The sequence below is a fragment of the Periplaneta americana genome, chromosome 16, assembly GCF_040183065.1.
Source record: "Periplaneta americana isolate PAMFEO1 chromosome 16, P.americana_PAMFEO1_priV1, whole genome shotgun sequence".
In the NCBI taxonomy this organism is placed as follows: Eukaryota; Metazoa; Arthropoda; class Insecta; order Blattodea; family Blattidae; genus Periplaneta; species Periplaneta americana.
Genome location: NC_091132.1, coordinates 181,237,440 through 181,259,758, shown reverse-complemented (window position 1 = coordinate 181,259,758; position 22,319 = coordinate 181,237,440). Strand labels below are relative to the sequence as shown.

At 35.4% G+C, this 22,319-nt stretch overlaps 1 protein-coding gene across 1 annotated transcript; it reads right to left on the bottom strand.

Annotated features, from left to right (window-relative positions):
• Positions 1 to 2,701: 2,701 nt before the first annotated feature.
• LOC138692159 (zinc finger protein ZFP2-like) lies at positions 2,702 to 17,023 on the bottom strand. The gene is made up of 5 exons (XM_069815194.1): positions 16,490 to 17,023; positions 14,151 to 14,288; positions 11,729 to 11,866; positions 9,403 to 9,485; positions 2,702 to 4,431 (listed from the first exon to the last, which is right to left on the bottom strand). The coding sequence occupies exons 1-5, from the start codon at positions 16,604 to 16,606 to the stop codon at positions 3,102 to 3,104; spliced, it is 1,806 nt and encodes a 601-aa protein (XP_069671295.1). The 5' UTR covers positions 16,607 to 17,023; the 3' UTR covers positions 2,702 to 3,101.
• Positions 17,024 to 22,319: the final 5,296 nt, after the last annotated feature.

The window sequence follows — 22,319 nt, the reverse complement described above, 5'->3', positions numbered from 1 at the left end:
CTAGACGGGCTGATATCATCATAATTGATCGGCAGAAGGATAAGGGTGTCATTCTTGATCCCACAATCCGTATTGAGATGCATGAGCAACAGCCACAAGAGGTGTGTTGTGAAAAAACAAGTCATATATGAGCCTTGTTGTCAGCATCTTGGAACACAATACCACATTACACATTGGACAGTTTTTGGGCTCATGTTTGGTGCCTGTGGCACGATCCCACGTGAAACTTTAAATCAACTTAAACAATATAAAATTTCTGATGCAACGATTGATGCCATAGGATCTCACGTGTTAAAATCATCCTTAGCTATAATTAGTAATCATTTGTACCCAACAAAATTTTTATTGTAAATGATTTCCTACGTTTTCTTATCTTAATGTTTTTTCTTTTTTTTCCAAGTGTCACAAAATTGTTTTGTTTACTTATTATTCTTTATGAATTGATTAGTAGGCCGATCTATCGAACCCTTATTTAGGGCGGCTTTTGTTTAAACAAATTATTATCATTATATGGGTACCATTTGAAATGTCAAAGTGCCAGTGGCTGGAGGCTGGGGGTGAAATCTGAAATGCAATTAAGCCTGGTTTGTGACTTCCTCCTCAATATCTAAATTGACATGTTCTTTGTTTAAATTGAATTCAATTTAAATAATTAGTTATTGAGACTGTGAAGTTTTGAAATGAAAGTCGTATATGTAATTTCTGCAAATATAAAATTCTGAGATGTTTATTAGGCAATGCCTTATATTTCTTTGCAATTTAATATTAAAGAAATTTATAATGGATTGAATAAACAATGTAAACAGAAAAAACTGTATAAACGTGCCTCCTTCGCTGCACACTTAACCACACCTATCACATAATATTACACACCTAGCTTACAACTTGTAAATGTATGATTTGAATTCCCAATTTCAGAAATAGGCCTGTTTTATGTATGAAAACTTCACTCATTTCGGGGGACCTTGAAAGATTTGTAAATGATCTTCATCTCAACATTGATGTTGACATGTTTCATGAAGATTTTTGTACCCTTAAAATGTCATTAGATGCTATAAATGAAAATGATTTGGAAAGAAACTTGTCGTCTTTATTTCATAAAAGCTTCAGAATAAAAGTATGCAATATTGTATTTTTTCAAAACATAATTTATTTGATAATTCGGGAACTGTTAAAATAAGGTTATATAAAAATTAATAACATTTATTAATCGTCTAATTCTGGAATCAGTGGAAGTAAACGAGGGGTAATATGTGTAATAATTCGGCTGCATGAACATTCTGCAAGTCCGAACATCTTCAAACTAATTATTACAGGATTGAAAAATGTGCGAGAAATAAATTAATCTAAAAAAAGCTTTACAAAATAAAAGGAAAACTATCACCACAGCGATAGGAAGTTGATAGGTTTCTTAAAAAAGAAATATTGTGCGAAACGTTTAACGACGTCTTACTACGACACTAGTAACTTCTGTCTAATGTCGAAGAGAATGCAGTTAAGAATGATTGATTCGTCACATCGCTACATTTGAGTACAGTGGACGGATTTCGTGTACACGAAAGAAGAAAATCGCAAGTTTGATGCTTGCCTAACATGACAACACTTGTCAAACAGGATCACTTGAAGATCTTTAGTATATAATAGACCAAGTGACAAAAACATTGATTCCTTATTTTGTCTTAAAGTGCGCTAACAGACAACCGTTATTTAAATACATAAAGGCGATATGCATACTCGTCTACGTTCTCAGTTTATTGTAAATCAAACAATTTCATATTCACGTCCTCTGCTTCTCGTTCCCGGTTTATTGTGAACCAGCTTTAATTTCATTCTCGTACTAGTTTTCGTTCCCGGTTTATTGTGGACTAGGCCTAAAATTGTTAGCTTACAGGACAGGGAAAAACACATTCCACATTCATCGCATTACCAAATCTTTTAGTCACTGTTTGAAAACATATTTGAAATAGCCTTGCAAAATAAACACGTTTCAGAGATATCAGACATGAAAGGATTCTCGCCTGTAGGCGTTAAGGGCTTTTTAGGATACCCGCCCGCGAAAAAAATTCACCACAAAACTCGCATTAGAAAGGATTGTTACCAATGGGCTGGAGTACATCAGTGCTATAGCTATTAAGGCTGGTTCACAATAAATCGGAAACGAGAACCACAATGAAAACGAGAAGCAGAGGACGTGAATATGAAAATTTTTGATTCACAATAAAGCGAGAACGTAGACGACTATGCATATCGATATGCATGTCAATGACTATATGTAAAGCGATATTACGCATTCTGGTGTTATTTGTGTATAATTGACCAATGGCGTTCTCTCATGAGTACAAGGCAGCCAACATAAACACAGGTTAACCAACTTCGAAATTTCAACTGAAACGTTTCATTAGGTACGGTACTATAAATATGTCCATGCATCTTTATTATCACAACATATTTTAAGTCTACCATAACGTAAAATAATTAGAGAAGAAACATATGTAATAGAACAAAAATGAACAAAACAGTAGTTATTGAATTGAAGCATGTGTGTAATACAACCAATACAGTAATAAAATATGGTTCGCTTCCGATCGGTGTTCAAAGAGCAGCTATTGAAAGACACGTATTCTCTTTATTTTCTCATCTTTATACGAGGCGGCGCTTATCGTAAACTTGAGGATTTTCCTCAACACTCAATATTAGAGTCTCATCAAACAAAACTTGCTCCATGATGCACAGCACAGAACAAAATAATGCATAGGTTATGTCACGGTCTTCTTGCAACAAAATATACGACAAAATAGCTTTTAGATGGCATTAGAATGAATCTAGTGGGCTGTGATCGGAAACGTGAACGCCAAAGTTGAAACTTGGCCAATTCTCCGTTCGCGATCTCGGGCTCAGGCAAGCTTTTCGTTAATTATTATGAATGCTCAGATTTAAATGTACACATTTTAACAATTTTACAGTTTTCGTTTTCGTTGCGATTCTCCTTTCCGGTTTATTATGAACCAGCCTTTAGCGAAAGATATTTGACGGTCGTCACGCTGAGGTTCTTCGTCTGTGTGATAGAGTTTATGGCATTTATGACTACTAAGCACAGAGAATCATTCTAAACGAATATGGCATATCAAAGGTCTGACGCCTCCATGCTGCCGTTCATGGTTTCTTAGGATACCCAACTCAGTGAAACATTTACCACAAACATCGCATTTGAAAATATTCTGGCCTGTGTGCAGCCGTTTATGGTCTCTTAGGATACTCGAATCTGAGAAGCATTTACCACAAACACGACATTCGAAAGGTCTCTGGCCTGTGTGTCGGCGCAGATGTGTTTTTAAGATACCCGATGTTGTGAAATCCTTAAAACAAAAGTCACATTTGAAACGTTTCTCGCCTGTGTGTATCCGTTTATGGCTTCTTACGTTAGACAAATACCTGAAAAACTTACCACAAACGTCACATTTGAAAGGTTTTTCGCCTGTATGCCTGCGTAGATGGCTATTTAGTTCGGTCAACATCGAGAAACCTTTACCACAAACATCACATTTGAAAGGCTTCTCGCCTGTATGCCTGCGTAGATGGCTATTTAATTCGGTCATCATCGAGAAACCTTTACCACAAACATCACATTTGAAAGGCTTCTCGCCTGTGTGGAGACGTTCATGGATTTTTAGGGTACTGGGCCAAGAGAAACACTTCGCACAAACATCACATTTGAAAAGTTTCTCGCCTGTGTGCAGACGTGTATGCTGTCTCAGGTAACTCAAATGCGAGAAACACTTACCACAAACATCACACCTGAACGGCTTCTCGGCTGTGTGCAGACGTTCATGGATTTTTAGGTTACCCGACCGAGAGAAAGACTTCCCACAAACATCACATTTGAAAAGTTTCTCACCTGTGTGCACACGTGCATGTTTTCTCAGGGAACTCAACTGCGAGAAAGAATTACCACACACATCACACTTGTAAGGTTTTTCGTAGGTGTGCGTGCGTTTATGAGCTTTCAAGTAACGCAAAATCGAGAAACACTTACCACAAACATCACATTTGAAAGATTTCGAGGCAGTGTGCACGCGTTGATGTACTCTTAGGTAACGCGACTGTGCATAAAACTTGCCACAAACATCACATCTGAAACGATTCTCCTCAGTGTGCAGGCGTTTATGAGTTTTTAGGTTATGAGAGTTTGAAAAACACTTCGCACAAACATCGCATTTGAAAGTTTCCTTGACTAAGTCATTGGATAAATGACTGTTCAGTTTTCCCGCAGTTGAACATATTTTAGAGGATTCTAATTCCAATTGTTTCTCATCTTCACGAGGTTTTCCCAAGGAACTGGAATTCCTGGGAATCTCGCGCACAATCTCGTTCTCTTCAAGAGCATGTCTGTCCAATTCTGATGATACAGTCCTCTGATTGGTAGCTGCAATCCTGAAGTAAATATAGTATGTCTATAAAATAGTCGCAACAAATATAGGAATACTTTCCATTATTCAATATTAAAATGAAAACAAGTCTATTTAATGGAGATTTATTGCGATTAGAGATAGAGTAAAGATGGAAGTATCAAAATGTCTCAACAATTTGGACTTCACCTGTACAAGAAATTTTATAAGGATTACACCACGTTAGTCAACTCTTAGCTCTTATTTTTAATAAATCTCTCAGTTCAAAGCCACCTGCGTTTGCTTTACAATTTTTCGACAATCGTGCTATTTTATGCGATTGTTTCGAAATTCGGGATTGCAAATCTGCTATAACGTTTTCTATCTCTTATTCTTCTGATATGTAGATGTATATAGTTTGCTAATGCTGTCACTTCAAAATTGGAAAACTTTGTAGGGGAACATTACTGATTTCATTTCATAGTAGCGTAATCATAAGAAAATCTGTAATGGTATTATCTCTAACTTTATATTTGTTGTCTTGCGAACGTTAAATTAATAACAATGCTTTAAAAGTTATGCAACAATTTAAATTACAATTTTAAAAGAATATAGGCATTTTTAAATAATGTTTATGCCTTATTTCGTTTTCTTTTGCACAAGTTGTTATATAAATTAATTACACTTAAGGGGAGAGGATGGTATTTTGTGCTGAAAAATGAGTAAATTTTCAAAACAAATTCTTTAAGATAATCTGTGATATGTGAGGAACGCATAGTATAACAGTTTGTGTGTATTTGTGCCCTTATCGGATGTTGAGTCGCCATTTTTAAACTTCCTGCGTTCTGGATTTTTAAGTCACTCGCTTACTTTTATTGTTGTTTCCGGTAAATTAAATTTTCAAAAAAAAAAAAAGAAATTTTCTTTAAAATACCCTTTGATGTGTGGAATGCATTGCATAGCATTTTGTGGGTATTTCTGCCCTTATCGGATGTTGAGACGTCATTTTTATACTTCCTGTGCTATGAATTTTTAAATCACATGCCCGCTTTTATTGGTTTCCAGTAACTTAATTTTTTTGCTACATTGCCAACAAAAATGGATATAACTTCTGAACTATTAAAGATACATGCATGAAATTTAGAACACACATTCTTTAGACTATTACGAAACTTTTCTCTGTAACAGAATTTTGTTAATTGATTTCATATAAAAAATACGTCAGTTTGTTTGCAAGAAAGGAAATCAGAAAACTGTTATTAAATTTTAAATCTTTCTTTTACAAACGTAGGGACTAATATCAAAATTCTGTTACAGACAGTTTGTAGAACATGCTTTTGCAAATACATTACAAAAAACTGTTTGAATCTATCTTTAAAAACGGTTTAGATATATCGGTTTTAGTACAATCCCGCATTGGGTATATTTTTTTCAAATTTTGACCCCGAGATATTATTTTTTTTTTTCAAAATACTTTTGTTTGGTTGAGTTGCCACAGCTATGAGCTCTCTACATATAAGAAATTAATATTTTACAACAAATAGGAAAAAAGTTAAAAAAAATACCATCCTCTCCCCTTAATTTACTGCGGACTATTGTGCTTGACGTATTTCACGCACTAATAACATGAATTGTTTCATTTATATGCTTGTGATTTTCTGTACAACTATAATACCTCACTATCAGCAACACGTTCTATATCCCTGCGTGATTGCCAAGTAGTCAAACAGTTATATGAGCTATTCCATCTCAAATCGAACGAAATATAGAGAAAATTGACCTTACAATTTCTAAATACAATGAAACTTTTTTCGTACGTAGAGAACTGTGATACAATGCTTTGTGCAAATTTTGAGGTATCTGAAGTTCATAGTGTTTAAATTAAAAATATTTAAATTTATCGCATTTTCATAAAATTAGCAAATTTAAACTGTTGTAGCTCCGAAACCCTTTCACCCAATGATCAAAATAATGGTTTATATTGATGCTGAGAAATTAAAGTTTATATTGACATTTAAATAGATTTTCTTACTTTTTATGGAAACGGAGAAATTTAGATTGTTCCTCATTAAGACGCCTTTGGCTAGGAAAAAATATTTTAAAAATATATAGTCAGATTCCGCATTGAAAGTAGAAATAAACACATATTTTTTACTGGTGGTATGTTGATAAGAAGGTATTGAAAATATCAAATAAAGAAAATAAATAGTACATGGGTGAAGTAACCAGCTGACTGTGAGACGGGAGCTAGCCAAGACAAGCAAGGCCAGGACACATAAACACGTGATGTGTCGTCTAGCAGTCATGGCTGGGCTAGCTTTATCACAGGTTTTTATAAACACAGGAGTAAAATGACGCCCAATGCTCGCTTATCTATAGCTGTCGGCCAGTGCGAGTGGGACTGCGCCATTCAAGTCTAGGCGTGTGAAAATAATTTATTTAATACCCTCGAAACTTATTGTCGTACCGCTAAGCAAACAATGCCGAATCCCTCTTAATAATCCAAGGTTTCTTCTCAATATTTTTTTACATTTTTACAAATGGCCAAGAAGCCTGAAAACAAGTAAAATCAGATTATCCGTCTCTCTGTGTAGAATAAAAATAAGGATTACTTCTTATCATAACTACCGAATGTCAGCTTCAAAATAAGCTCTCGTTCAATGTTCTGCAGTAAATGGTTCCAGAGTTCTGAGCGCTGAAAGAGGCTTGTTTTTATAAAAAGGCTAAATTTGTCGCTCAATAATACGAAAACCATTTGACTTTCGATAGTATATTTTTGAAAATGCACTCCTCTCATCACCTTGTATATGTAGGGAAAAAATTAGAGTATAAAAAAATGCGAGGTATTTTACTGATCGATTTCATATGGAATAGCCTGTATGCAGTCTTTTACACAGAATCACGCGGATATCCCATAACCATAACCTCAGAATCATAATTTGCTATGCTGATTTCGTAACAGCACTGCTCTAAACTCACAAAGTCTGAGAAATATTGGAGAGCAACAGAGTTAACGACAGAAAGAAATCCAACCCCTCATGAACCCTTGTATGTATTACTGTAGTTGTAATTTTGGTGGTCTGGAAGTGAAAGACTTATGCCTTAACCACACCAGAATGCATGAATGAACAGAGAAATGAAAAAATGAAAAATTAAATAAAATAGGGAAATTAATGTTACACAGTGACCGTAAAGGTGATGAGCAAAGAAAAACACTTGGAATGGACTCAAAATAGTTGTTCAATATTTCCCTGGGCTGCAATTTGAGTGTCAAGGCCCACTTCTTGCATTTTCATCTACATAATTTTCCTGAAAATCCACGCTCTTCTAGTGAACAGCATGAAGAAACGCTTGAACAGTACTTATGGACACGAGATACCAAGGAAGTGGATGTGAATGTGATGACTAGGGAACGGAATTTGGAGTAGTAAAAGCTAGTATTGGCATCTACACAGTCATTTGTTTACAACCCTTTATACCAAGTCCTCCCCTTCATGACATATTCACAGATCTCTGCACGTCAACAACAGGTGAACGGGACAGTTGTCGCATAAGAACCTCAACATGCAGGTTTGCAGTTCAGCGTAGTGAAGTGCAGGTACAATGCCGAAAGTGAAACCAACTAACAATACAAAATTGAAAGACTATATTTGTAAAAGCTAAGATCGAGTATCAAAATTCAGGAAACAATTTCCTAAATTGTCGCTTCCCCCATGTCCAGTTCTTAAGAGATGGGGGTCATGGTTAGAAGCTTGCAATAATTATTATTACGCATATCACCTCCAATCTGTGAAGAAAGTGGTCCAGTCTTTCGACTGTGATTCAAATATGCCAGGAACTGCTAAATGATAGAATAATCAAAACAGAAATCATGGATATTAAGTCAAATTTTTTATATTTACCGGATGCCATTATTCGATTAGTACAGTCAGGAGTAGAACTAGTTGAGGAAATAAATATTATGAGTACTATTGTAAATAAACTGAGTGCAGTAGAAGGTGGAGTAGGAAAACATGTTGGTGAAAAAATGAACAGAGTTTTGATTAAAAATGATAGGTACAGTATTCTCAGTCGGATTTCAGATGCACTAACAAACACGTGTCCCAATGACATCATTCAACATGTGAATTTAATTGACGTATTTTGTTTCAAGTACTCTCCAATTGTCTCTGCAGATGTAGAGCGGAGTTTTTCAATGTTAAAAAATTTCCTTCCTTGCAAAAAAGCAAAGTTGTGTTTAGAAAATTTGAAAATGATATTTACAATTTATTATAACAAGGCACAGCAGGAATAATTGTTTCATCAACAAAACATAGCATTAATTGAAAATACCATTTCGTTTGGCTCTACATTTTGTTCAACATTTAATGATACTCTATTAGGCTATGTTATAAATATTGTAGTATTATATATATATTCTAAATACTGTAGTGTACGTTGTGTACATATTATTATATTTCATGATATTGTAAATAAAGGTTTTAATTTAGCACGCTCCTGACAGAAAAACACACATATTCAGAGTCGAGTTCCATACAGAAGACAATTGTCAGCCATCAATATTTCCCCTGACACGCGAGGACGCAGAGATTGATATTTAATTACCGGTATGTATATTTGTAATGTTGTTTATTGGTGTCTTGTGCGTTGCCAAGAAAAACACATGTAGTTCAAAGTGAAATACAGATTACGTATGTAGGCCACTATATGTCATTAAACTATTCCATATGTTTATTCTGAAATACGTTTACAGCACGTTGCGTGTAAGTTTGTATGAAGTGAACTGTACTCGTCCATGCTCTGTGACGCAGCTCGCTTGACAGTCACTGATCTACGAATATCTATACTACGTTTCACCATTCTTTATAATACTCCAAATCCTTTTCCCTAGTGATGACTTATTATTGCTGGATGACTCACACAGACAGTTCTTCTGAAAATGATTCTAGACAGTCAAGAAAACAGAAACTTCAAACACAATCAACTCTCTGTGTGAAGACTCCCACACCACACTCACCTTTCGGCGAAAACCTCGTTGTCCTCTGCCATTACTGCCATCTTTGGCTCCTCAATCACTGTGCCCATGCCTCTTTGCTCTTCCTAGAAAATACAGAGCAAATAAAACAAAAAGATAGCACTATTTACATTAACAAAATCACATCAAGTTTAGATTCCACAGAACTCCATTTAAGTCTTATTAGACCAACCAGAGTATTAGCTAAAAGAAGCCAATTCTTCGAGCATATTTTTCACGGGATAATTTTTTTCTTATAGAACAGCGTTTTCCACCCTTTTCCAATATGTGGCACAATAAACGTGTATAATTTAAAATCCTGCGGCACTCTAAAGGTGTTTTTTTCCAAGCAGGAAGAGAATTTTGAGGGTTTTAGGACAGAATAATTGCTACAGAATACAAATAAAGCAGATAAATGTATATGCATTAATATATTAAAAAAAAACAGTTTTTATATTAATTATTTCTTACCCAAATATCGGGCAATAAATGGTGAAAAGGGACATGGTACATAAAAACATTTAAAGAAGAGAAATAAAATACATATTACTCACAAATTGAACTGACACAATCTATGTAGCTTTATTTAAAGTTTATGATAGAAATGAAAACTTTTATTACAGAGAATTATTCCAGTGCAATAATTAGTGATAATTATGCCTCTTTTTTTTTAATTTGTTATTTAGGAAATTAAAAAATCATACAATATCATCACATTGTTGCTAAGTATTTAATGAGCGAAACATTTTCTTTCATAAACATAAATATAATTTTAATTTTAATTAAATAATTTAAATTCTAATTTTACTCCTCTGGCTACCCTACATGCGTGTCCGTCATTTTCTTTTCTGCTGCTCGTACACCTACACTGTGAATAATTTCGAGGGAAAAATTGTTGCGGGGACGGGTATCGAACCCGGGACCTTTGGTTAAACGTACCAACGCTCTCCCATCCCCAGAACAATTTTTCCCTCGAAATTATTCAAATCAACTTTACAGGCATTTATAACCGAAATCTTGATTTGCATAATATACATCACTGTTCGTTAACAGAAAACCACAATTTAAGTCACACAGAGTTAGTGTGCACTCCATGTTGGTTGCTTGACGGTTGTCAGCCCACTTTGAGGTCTGTGGAAATAGAGGGAAAAATTGGATCGGTGTCTGGTAGAGTTCCCGGGTAGCTCAGTTGGGAGAGCGTTGGTACGTTTAACCAAAGGTCCCGGGTTCGATACCCGGCCCCGGAACAATCTTTGCCTCGAAATTATTCAAATCAACTTTACAGGGAGTTATACCTGAAAGCTTGATTTGCACCTACGCTGTGTTTACTGAAGGTTGACTTGAGTCGCATTTGGCAACAGAGAGGGTTTGGAATTGAACGGGTTACATCAGCTGCTTGTCTACGCGGATGACGTGAATATGTTAGGAGAAAATCCACAAACGATTAGGGAAAACACGCAAATTTTACTTGAAGCAAGTAAAGCGATAGGTTTGCAAGTAAATCCCGAAAAGACAAAGTATATGAGTATGTCTCGTGACCAGAATATTGTACGAAATGGAAATATAAAAATTGGAAATTTATCTTTTGAAGAAGTGGAGAAATTCAAATATCTGGGAGCAACAGTAACAAATATAAATTATACTCGGGAAGAAATTAAACACAGAATAAATATGGGAAATGCCTGTTATTATTCGGTTGAGAAACTTTTATCATCCAGTCTGCTGTCAAAAAATCTGAAAGTTAGAATTTATAAAACAGTTATAAGTATTACCGGTTGTTCTTTATGGGTGTGAAACTTGGACTCTCACTTTGAGAGAGGAACATAGGTTAAGGGTGTTGAGAATAAGGTGCTTAGGAAAATATTTGGGGCTAAGAGGGATGAAGTTACAGGAGAATGGAGAAAGTTACACAACGCAGAACTGTATGCATTGTATTTTTCACCTGACGTAATTAGGAACATTAAATCCAGACGTTTGAGATGGGAGGGCAAGTAGCACGTATGGGCGAATTCAGAAATGCATATAGAGTGCTAGTTAGGAGGCCGGAGGGAAAGAGATCTTTAGGGAGGCCGAGACGTAGATGGGAGTATAATATTAAAATGGATTTGAGGGATGTGGGATATGATGGTAGATACTGGATTAATCTTGCTCAGGATAGGGACCAGTGGCGGGCTTATGTGAGGGCGGCAATGAACCTCCGGGTTCCTTAAAAGCCAGTAAGTCAGTAAGTAAGTAAGTAATCAGACTCACTTAATCTAACGGGCCCTTACTGCTCACAGGCCCATATGCACTTGTCCCCTTTGCAGTGCATTCCTTGTGCTCCACTCACCTCTGGTTCACGTTTCACCAAAGGGAACGAAATAGGCACCGGTTCTACCTCAGATTTCACCTCTGATATGAGATCAGAGCTCTGGTTCACATATTCCTCCTTTATCCCAGTCACGTGATGATGCAAGAAATTCTGTTCCTGCAGTACAAAGAGACGAATTAAAATAGCAATTTATTGCAGGGTGTTAAAAGACGACTTCTAACGTTACAAGCGCTCTCTATATATCCACATGTAACCACTTCCCATGATGAATAGGGTCAGGATTCATATCTAAATGCAAATTTTTCATGAAAAGCCAATTTTTGTATATGTTATGAACGTCTGTAATACTACGAAAAGCTGATTGTGCATATTTCAGCCATTCCTGTATATAATATACTATTGTGCATATATTGTAGCATATGTTCAAGATTGTGTTGGATTAAAAGCAAAATGTAAGTTGTTTCACAAAAAAATAAAAAATAAAATAATAATAACAATAATAACAATAATAATAATAATAATAATAATAATAATAATAATAATAATAATTATAATAAAACTCTGGATTAAGTATTGGTATAGGCTTCCGCGGCCAGTGTTCATGGTGTGTGGAGAAATTTCTGGGCGTATACAGCGTTGTCTTGGTGCTAGTGGCTGACGTTTCTACCACTGTGTTGTGGTCATCTTCAGAGCAGTTGAATAAGGAAATAGCGTGCGAGCTTGCATATATATACAGAATGTTTAAAAAATACGGGGTATAATTTCAGGTATGTATTTCCCACATGTAGACAATCAAAATAGTTCATTACAACATGTGTCCGGAAATGCTTCATTTCCGAGTAATGGCCATCACAATATTGAAATTCACCGGAACATTTTTCTTTCCGCAGGTCGTTGTCATTACAGAAGATGTTCAAAATGTCTACCTCCTGCTTGAATACAGACCTCACATCGATGTCTCATTGACCTGCGAACACGATCCCAAACTCCAGGAGTATTGCATATGTCCTCAGAACATGCCACAATTCGATTCCGAAGGGATTCCAAATCAGGCACCGGAGACGAATAAACCAATGATTTCAAATGGCCCCACAAGTAGAAATCGAAAGGGTTCAGATCAGGTGAGCGTGGAGGCCAAGCAATTGGGCCACTTCTACCTATCCATCGATCAGGAAACCTTCGATCCAAGTACCGGCGAGCCATACGACTGAAGTGTGCAGGAGCACCATCATGCAAGAAGTGAATGTGTTGACGATTGATCAGTGGAGTGTCTTCTAAAACATGAGGTATGGCGTTTTCCAGGAAGTTTGTGTACGCCTGCCCCGTAAGTCTGTTTACAAGCACATGGGGTCCAACTAATCGATCACCAATCATACCGGCCCACATGTTGAGGGAGAACCGCACCTGGTGATGAGATGGAACAGTTGCACGTGGGTTTTCATACGCCCATACATGCTGATTGTGGAAATTTGTTATGTCATCTCGTGTGAACTGTGCTTCATCTGTAAATAATACTAAGGCAGGAAAGTTCGGATTTACACCACACTGCTGCAAGAACCACTGACAGAACCTAACTCGTGCAGGGTAATCTGCTGGTGACAGAATCTGTACACGTTGCAAATGATAAGGATACAATAGATAGTCCTTCAACAGTCTCCAGACAGTCGTATGAGGAACATTGACTTGCAACGCTACCCTTTGTGTGCTGATAGAAGGATTCATGTTCACAGCCTCCAGAATCTCCTCCTGTACTTCTGGAGTTGTAGATCTTGGTCTTCCCCTTCCCAAACCAGGAGAGTTAAATTTTCCATACTCGCACAGACGGTAATGGAGACGTACAAATGTCTTCCGATCTGGACATTGTCGCTGTGGGCACCTCTCCTGGTAGAAACGACGAGCCAGCGCAGCATTGCCGTCCACCTTACCGTACATGAAGTGTATATCTGCCAGCTCTTGATTTGAATACATGTCGCACAGTCTAACGCCTACACAACACTGAATGTAACCTTCGCCTCGGAATGAATTGTCAGAGTGCCCTCTTAATGTCTCCTTTGACGGCAACGACTTGCAGAAAGAAAAACGTTCCGGTGAATTTCAATATTGTGAAGGCCATAACTCGGAAATAAAGCATTTCCGGACACATGTTGTAATGAACTATTTTGATTATCTACATGTGGGAAATACATATCTGAAATTATGCCCCGTATTTTTGAAACACCCTGTATATAGGAGACTCAATGGGAGAGGACTTCCAATGATAGGGCGTAGGTTCTCTTGGACTTTTTTCATCAGAATGATTCAAGATATCTTATCCTAGAGTACTGCACAACCTCTGTGAATCACCATGTATATACGTGATTTTATTGCCACGTCACAGACAACGTAAATTACAATCAAAACATTGGAAGAACACACAGTGAATTCTTTGTGCTGCACTCACCTCAGGTTCATGCTTGACCACAGGCAACGAAATTGGCACCGGATCTTCCTCACATTTTATCTCAGTTATGAGATCTTGGCTCTGGTCCCCATATTCCTCCTTCATACCAGTCACATGCTGATCCGAAAAATCCCGTTCCTGCAGTACAAGGAGAAGTATTAAATGGGCAATTTAATACACAGTGTTCCAAGACACCTCTAACTTTACAAGTTGCTCTCTATGTGTCTGTATGTCACAGGCTGAACACAACAAACGTATGTGCTTCACATTATGATGAATAATGTATCTGATGATGAATATGCAAAATTAACTCTCCACACTTGTTTAATATTTCGGCCATTTTTTGCATATAATATACTACTGTGCATTATATTTAGCATATCTTCAACACTGTGTTAGATTAGCAACAATATTTGCGTATTTTAGTAAAAGAAACAATAAGACTCTGGAGTATTCCCTAGTCAGCACATAATATTTTTTGCTTGACTGTACTCGATGGCAAAACACCCCTTGTGTATGAAGGAAAACTGTGGAAAAACCACGACTGCCCGATTTTGTTCCATTGAACTACTCAACAAAATTCTTTACACAAGCCGCAAGTCAGTGGCTACTTAAGGGGAGAGGACGATATTTTTTGGTGAATGGGTAAATTAAAAAATATATATATTTGGAATACTCTGTGATATGTGTGGAATAGATTGCATAACATTTTGTGAGTATTTGTACCCTTAGCGGAGTTGAGACGCCATTTTTAAACTTCGTGCGTTACGGATTTTTAAATCACACGCTCCCTTTGATCGTTGTTTCCGATAAATTAAATTTAAAAAAAGCCTTTAAAATATTCTGTGATATGTGTGGAATAGATTGCATAACATTTTGTGGGTATTTGTGCCCTTATCGTATGTAGAGACGTCATTTCTAAACTTCCTGCGCTCTATGGACTTTTAAATCACACGCTCCCTTTTACCGTTATTTTCGGAAACTTCATTTTTTTTTCTTACATTACCAGACAAAAATGGATATAATTTCTGAATTATTAAAGATACATGCATGAAATTTCAAACACATTCTTTAGACTATTATCAAACTTTTCTCTGTAACAGAATTTTGTTACTTGATTTCATTTTAAAAATATGTCCGTTTGTTTGCAAAAAAGAAATAAAAAAAGTGTTATTAAATTTTTATTGTTTATTTTACAAACGTAGGGCCTAATATCAAAATTATGTTACAGACAGTTTGTAGAGCATGCTTTTACAAGCACATTACAGAAAACTGTTTGAATCTATCTTTAGAAATGGTTTAGATATATCGGTTTTAGTAAAATTATGCAATGGGTATATATATATATGTTTCAAATCTGGGCCCCTAAATATATATATATATATATATATATATATATATATATATATATATATATATATATATATATATTTTTTTTTTTTTTTCAAAATTTAAATTATTAATATTTTACACCAAATGGAAAAAAAAAAAAAAAGTTTAAAAAAATACCATCCCTCTCCATTTAAGTGGCGATTCAGACGCTCAGCTAGGCGATATGGCCTAATGAGATGATCTTGCAATCTGCAATGCCGACCTTGATATTCACAGCGAAACTGACATGATCGCCTTAATCTGGGTTCACAGACCTCAAGTTTCATAGTATCCAAAAATGTTCAGTAGAGCATCCTCTATTTGTTTTTCAATTCATGCAATCTGTTACTGAATCACCCACTACATACATGGAGACACCCTAGTTTACAATTTGCTTTCATTCTCCTATCAATTTCGATCTGGAATATTAATTTAATCCTTGTGATTTGCACAAAGTTTAGATTTTCGTACAATAACATTGATTTCTATACACTTTAATCTATGCTGTATGCACAGTTATTATATTTTGGTTTGACATCCTAAATCTTTATGAAGCAGTTGGGATAATATGTGCACGTACACCTAGTCTAAAAGGAAATTAATCATTTGAAACCATAATTGAGAATTTTAAACAAAAATACAGAGAAAACAAAAGAAAATCGAGTCCATAAGTATAACAACACATTATCAAATACACTACAGAAATGTGTAGCTTGGCAACATTAACAGTAACTGTAACAAGAAATTTCGTTTTCAAACTCGAAACATGAAACCAAGTAACAATTCAACAATAGACTTCTCTGCAACATGACGTAACTTGCAATAGTAAATGTTGATAATACTTATTCTATCTCTATCATAGAGTGCAAGGCACTACCAGTGCTGTCGTAAAGAGGTAATGTCCTTAGAATCAAAATATAAGATAAATAGTTGAAGAACAAGCAGTGCATTCCTTGTGCTCCACTCACCTCAGGTTCACGTTTCAATACAGCGGACGATATTGGCACGGGATCTTCCTCAAATTTCATCTCTGATGTGAGGGCATGTCCGTGGCCCACATATTCCTTGGAGTAATAAGACATCATTACTTAGGGCTATGTATGACAATACTGACGGTCGTTAAATTATTTCCTACATTACCTCCATTATGTTACACGATCATGTCAGGGCTTGCTTAATCCTTAACGAAGTTTCTTCCAGATGGCCATGAAGTGATGAGAGAGACAGACACGCTCGTGATTTGTAAGGGCTGTACTTTCATGTTTCATCCTTCATTGATGATATTTATTTTTAGTATTATTAGTTTTTTACGAACATTGCTGATTAAAAGATTCACGATAGAACATTCCCCCTCCACTGTAAAGGAATACTGCACACTTGTATCACAGCCAATGTGTACCGTGGAACAGTAGAAACCGAATGTGATCAGTTTCGGAGTTGTATGGCTACACAACCCGCCCTAATTACATATTCTTACTTCTACACCAAATCTGTCCTGCGTGAATGAACACCGCCATATTTCCTAAATGTCCTGTAATTTGATGCAGAGAATAAAGATGATTTCAGTGTCGCCAATTCTCACATAATAGTAGGAGCGTAGGGGACCATTAGAACAGATTGAATTTACTGGCTGCTATTATCCTTCCATTTAATTTATGGTTTTGAACTCAGTGGATGCATTTGTGTTGAGATTAGAAAGTTTTTTTTTTTCAAATTCCTAAGGATAAACTGACATCATGAACGTTTCAGAGAAGAGTTGCATGATGTTATATTAGCGTCTAAGAAATTTAGTTTTCGAAAATAATTGTAGATATTTGATATTTACTTCTTGCTTTCAATGAATGGTCGTAGTCGATAATGCCATATGGAGCACATTGGGGCAACATTTGAACATATGAATGTTAAGAACTGCTCCACAACATTAATTTAAGAATATTGTGAAAAGCTCTTTAAAGTTTAATATAACTAATTTATTGACGATGTATTTCTTTTGGAGGATAAAATTGATCGGACATATATATATATATATATATATATATATATATATATATATATATATATATATATATATATATAGAAAAGAACAAGCTTAAAGTTTCGGTCCTGGGCCCTGGATTCATCTCGCTAGCATTATCACTTTGATCTTCTCAGACGCTAGATAACCATAACACTTGATAAAGCGTCAACAAATTGAACAACTAGAAAAAAGCTTGAATTATCCAATGAAGTTATTCAGAAAAGAGCAAGGTCTGCCAGTGAAGGAAAAGGAATACCTATAAAGGAATGGGATATATAAACAATTGAATGCCCTTTCATATTTAAGTATAAAATTAAAGGGGTGCCATTTAAAATCTGAAATGCTATTAAGCCTGGCTCCTGACTTCCCCCTCAATATCTAAATTGACGTGTTCTTTGTTTAAATTGAATTCAATTTAAATAATAAGTTATTGAGACTGTGAAGTTTTGAAATGAAAGTCCTGTATGTAATTTCTGCAAATATAAAATTCTGAGATGTTTATTAAGCAGTGTCTTGCATTTCCGTGTCATTTAATATTAATAAAATTGATAATGGATTGAATAAAAAATGTAAATAGAAAAACTGTACAAATATGCCTCCTTCTTTCCTACACACTTAACCTTACCTGTCACATAATATTACACACCTATCCTGTAACTTGTAAATGAATCATTTTGAATTCCCAATTTCAGAAAGGCCTGTATTACGTTTGAAAAATTCACCATTTCGAGGGACCTTGATATATTTGCAAATGATCTTCATCTCAACATTGAAGTTCACAAGTTTTATGAAGATTTTTGTACCCTTAAAATTTCATTAGATGCTATAAATGAAAATGATTTGGAAAGGAAATTGTCGTCTCTATATCATAAAAGCTTCAGAATAAAATTATATACGGTAATATGTTATTCTTTCAAAACCTAATTTATTTGATAATACGGAAACTGTTAAAATAATATTAAATACTAATTAATAATGTTACTTATTAATCGACAAATTCAAGAATCAGTGGAAGTAAACGAAGAGTAATATGGAATAATTCGGCTGTATGGAAATTCTCCACGTCCTAACAATTTGAAACTAATCATTACAGGATTCAAATATAGGTACCGGTATGCGAGGAATAAACTTATTTAATACAGGTTTTCCAAAATAAAAAGATAACTATCACCTCATCGATAGGAAGTTAATAGCTTTCTTAAAAAATATATACTGTCCGAAACGTATAACTCGGAACTTACATAGGCTATTAACTTTTATCTAATGTTGAAAAGAATGCAAATAAGAATTATATATCACGTGGGCACATTTCAGTACAGTGGACGGTTTTCGTGTACATAAAAGAAAAAAAATTGTAAATTTGATGCATGCGTAACATGACAAGACTTGGCATAACAAGCTGGTTAGCTGGAGCGTATATCATAGTTTTTGTATACATTACAACTTTTTTGTATCATGATATTGCTGAAACATACATTTCGTTCAAATTCGAATTAACAATCGAAAGTGAATAAGGTCCTATACCGTAATTGTTTCATTTAATACAGAAAATTGTACATTTAACACATTTGTCAAAGCGTTAAGAAAGTTGAAGGTGTGTAATCAAAATGTATAATAAATAGGATGTTATTGTTCTTATGGTCTTACCTCATGATTAAGGGATTTATTGATAAATGTGACCAAAAATATCTTGTTCCAGATCTCTTTCATAAGCCGTAACCGAATTTTGCACAAATGAAAATCGTAAGATTACGTGAAAATGTCAGGTACAATTAGACATAATATAAATTAATAATTGTTTCATAAAAACTTGACCATATTTATGTTGCAAGTATCCAACTCATCGAAGAACTATGACTTTAAGAGTGCTTCTCAAGACACTCTTGCAACAACTAAACTTCAGATCTCGAGAACCGAGTGCATAAGAATTACGACTGACAAGGCTGGAGTAGTGATGACTCGAACACCTCTACAGTGATCTTGTACAGTGGACCGAGAGTGTTTTTTTCGCCATGAAAGTCAATTCGAACAAATTGCCTTACCTGCAGAGCCTTTACTTGTATCAGCTAACTTTTAACTAGCAAGAGAGCGGATTGCGAGATATAACGGATTATCTTCCTCTTCTCATGGTGCTACAGCCGTTTGCCAGACTTGACCGCCCCAACAATTGTCCTCCATGTCATCCTATCACTTGCTGCTCTCCTCCATGCCCCCACACAACTCCTCAACATGTCATCCTCTACAGACTGCAACCACATCACTGGAGGTCTTTCAACTCTTCGACTGCCATAAATAGTATTGAAGGTCAACATTCTAGCTGGGTATTGTTCCTACGTTCTGTATAGATGTCCCAGCCACTGTATTCTTCTTGCTTTAATTTCTCTTACTATGTCAGGGTCGTTAGATATCTTATATAGCTTATTTTCATCTTCTTTATTTATAGCCCAGGTCTCAGCTGCATACATTAGCACTGGTCTAATAAGGGTCTTATATAATTTTATTTTGGTTTTCCTGTGTATATATCTGGATCTCATTTGTCTATTTAGTCCATAATAACTTCTGTTATGTAAAGTTTGTCTAGGCTTAATTTCTTGCTCTATTTTTCCATCATCAGTCACTTTCACCCCTAGGTATTTAAGATACTTTACTCTTTGAAACCTATGATGTCCAGCATCTAAATGGTCATTTTTTGACTGATTTTTTGTTATTTCCATGTATTTAGTTTTCTCTTCGCTTATCTGTAATCCCATCTTTTTTGCAGCTGTTTCCAGTTTAATGAAAGTATCTCTTAGATCCCTTATTGATCTGCTCACTATGTCCAGGTCATTGGCATATCCTAATATCTGTGTTGATTTAGTACAAATGGTTGCTCTTGTATCAATGTTTGAGTCCCTGATGACTTTTTCCAAAGCTATATTGAAGAGAAGGCAAGCCGGTGCAAATGGATTATCTAATGGTTGTTATGTTATGTTTTTTATTTAACGACGCTCGCAACTGCAGAGGTTATATCAGAGTCGCTGGATGTGCCGGAATTTTGTCCCGCAGGAGTTCTTTTACGTGCCAGTAAATCTACTGACATGAGCCTGTCGCATTTAAGCACACTTAAATGCCATCGATCTGGCCCGGGATCGAACCCGCAACCTTGGGCATAGAAGGCCAGCGCTATACCAACTTGCCAACCAGGTCGACTCTGTCACTTTCACCCCTAGGTATTTAAATTTCTTTATTCTTTGAAACCTATGATGTCCAGGATCTAAATGGTCATTTTTTGACTGGTTTTTTGTTATTTCCATGTATTTAGTTTTCTCTTCGTTTATCTGTAATCCCATCTTCTTTGCAGCTATTTCCAGTTTAATGAAAGTATCTCTTAGATCCCCTATTGATCTGCTCACTATGTCAAGGTCATCGGCATATCCTAATATGTGTTGGATTAGTACAAATGGTTGCTCTTGTATCAATGTTTGAGTCCCTGATGACTTTTTCCAAAGCTATATTGAAGAGAAGGCAAGCCAGTGCAAATGGATTATCTAATGGATGAAAATAAACATTTTATAAAATCCTCATATGATATTTTTTTAAAAATAAGATATGTGACAAAATAATGGTACACACATAAAAGGTTTACTTCAAAGAAAAACCTTTTTTTAATTTAAGGAAAGTTTATTCTTGATTGAATAATAGGTTATTAATTGTTGTATGGAAGAGTTGAAGCAAATAATCTGTTTCCATATTCATATTCATTCATTTTATTCCTTATTATACCTAGTGCAGTATAGTTCACATAGCCCGTTATATTTCTTAATCTTGTAGTACAAAGCCTCATTTCACTCTGATAGGTCATTAAATATCGGAAATTGGAAATATAAGTTCAGGGGTGCCACAGGGCAGCGTTCTGGGTCCATTACTCTTTATAATATACGTAAATGACCTATGCCAGAATATTACATCAAATGTGAGGCTATTTGCAGATGACTGCATTATCTATAGAAAGATTAGAAATAATTCAGATGTAGATGCTATTCAAACAGACTTGAATAAAATTTATAACTGGGCGTTAATGCATAGGATGAAAATAAATGGTTCTAAAAGTAAATCTATAACATTTTGTAAAACCAGAGAGGAAACTAGTCTTAATTACGAATTCAGTGGTGTTGTAATTCCGCAAGTACAATGTTGTAAATACCTAGGAGTGTATTTAAACTCCAAACTTTCTTGGGGAGAGCATATTGATAATGTTACGGGTAAAGCATGGAGGGCACTTCACTTTATTATGAGAATCTTGAGAAAGGCTAGCCCCAAATCGAGGGAAATAGCATATCTAACATTAGTGTGACCGTTAATGGAATACGAAACTACATGTTGGGATCCCTATAGAATATATCAGATAAATTCCTTAGAAAGAATCCAGTATAGGGCAGCTAAATTTGTTAAAGGTAAAAGAGAAGATGGAAACGATACGATAAAAGAACTTAAATGGGAAACTTTGGAAAACAGACGTAGGAAAACTAGAATAACATCATTGTATAGAGCACATCTAGGTCAGAAAGCATGGGTAGACATAACGGCTCGGTTAGAAAAGCCAACGTACTATGGTAGGAACGATCATGATTTTAAAATCAAATGTAGGAAACAGAAAACGGATGTAGATAAATTCTCATTTTTAAATAGAACTATAAATGATTGGAATGACCTACCTGCAGCGGTCTTTGAGGGCTGTCCTTCCTTAAGGAGATTCAAGAATAATTTAAAAAGTTGTGTATAAAGTGCAAATTAAAATTAAG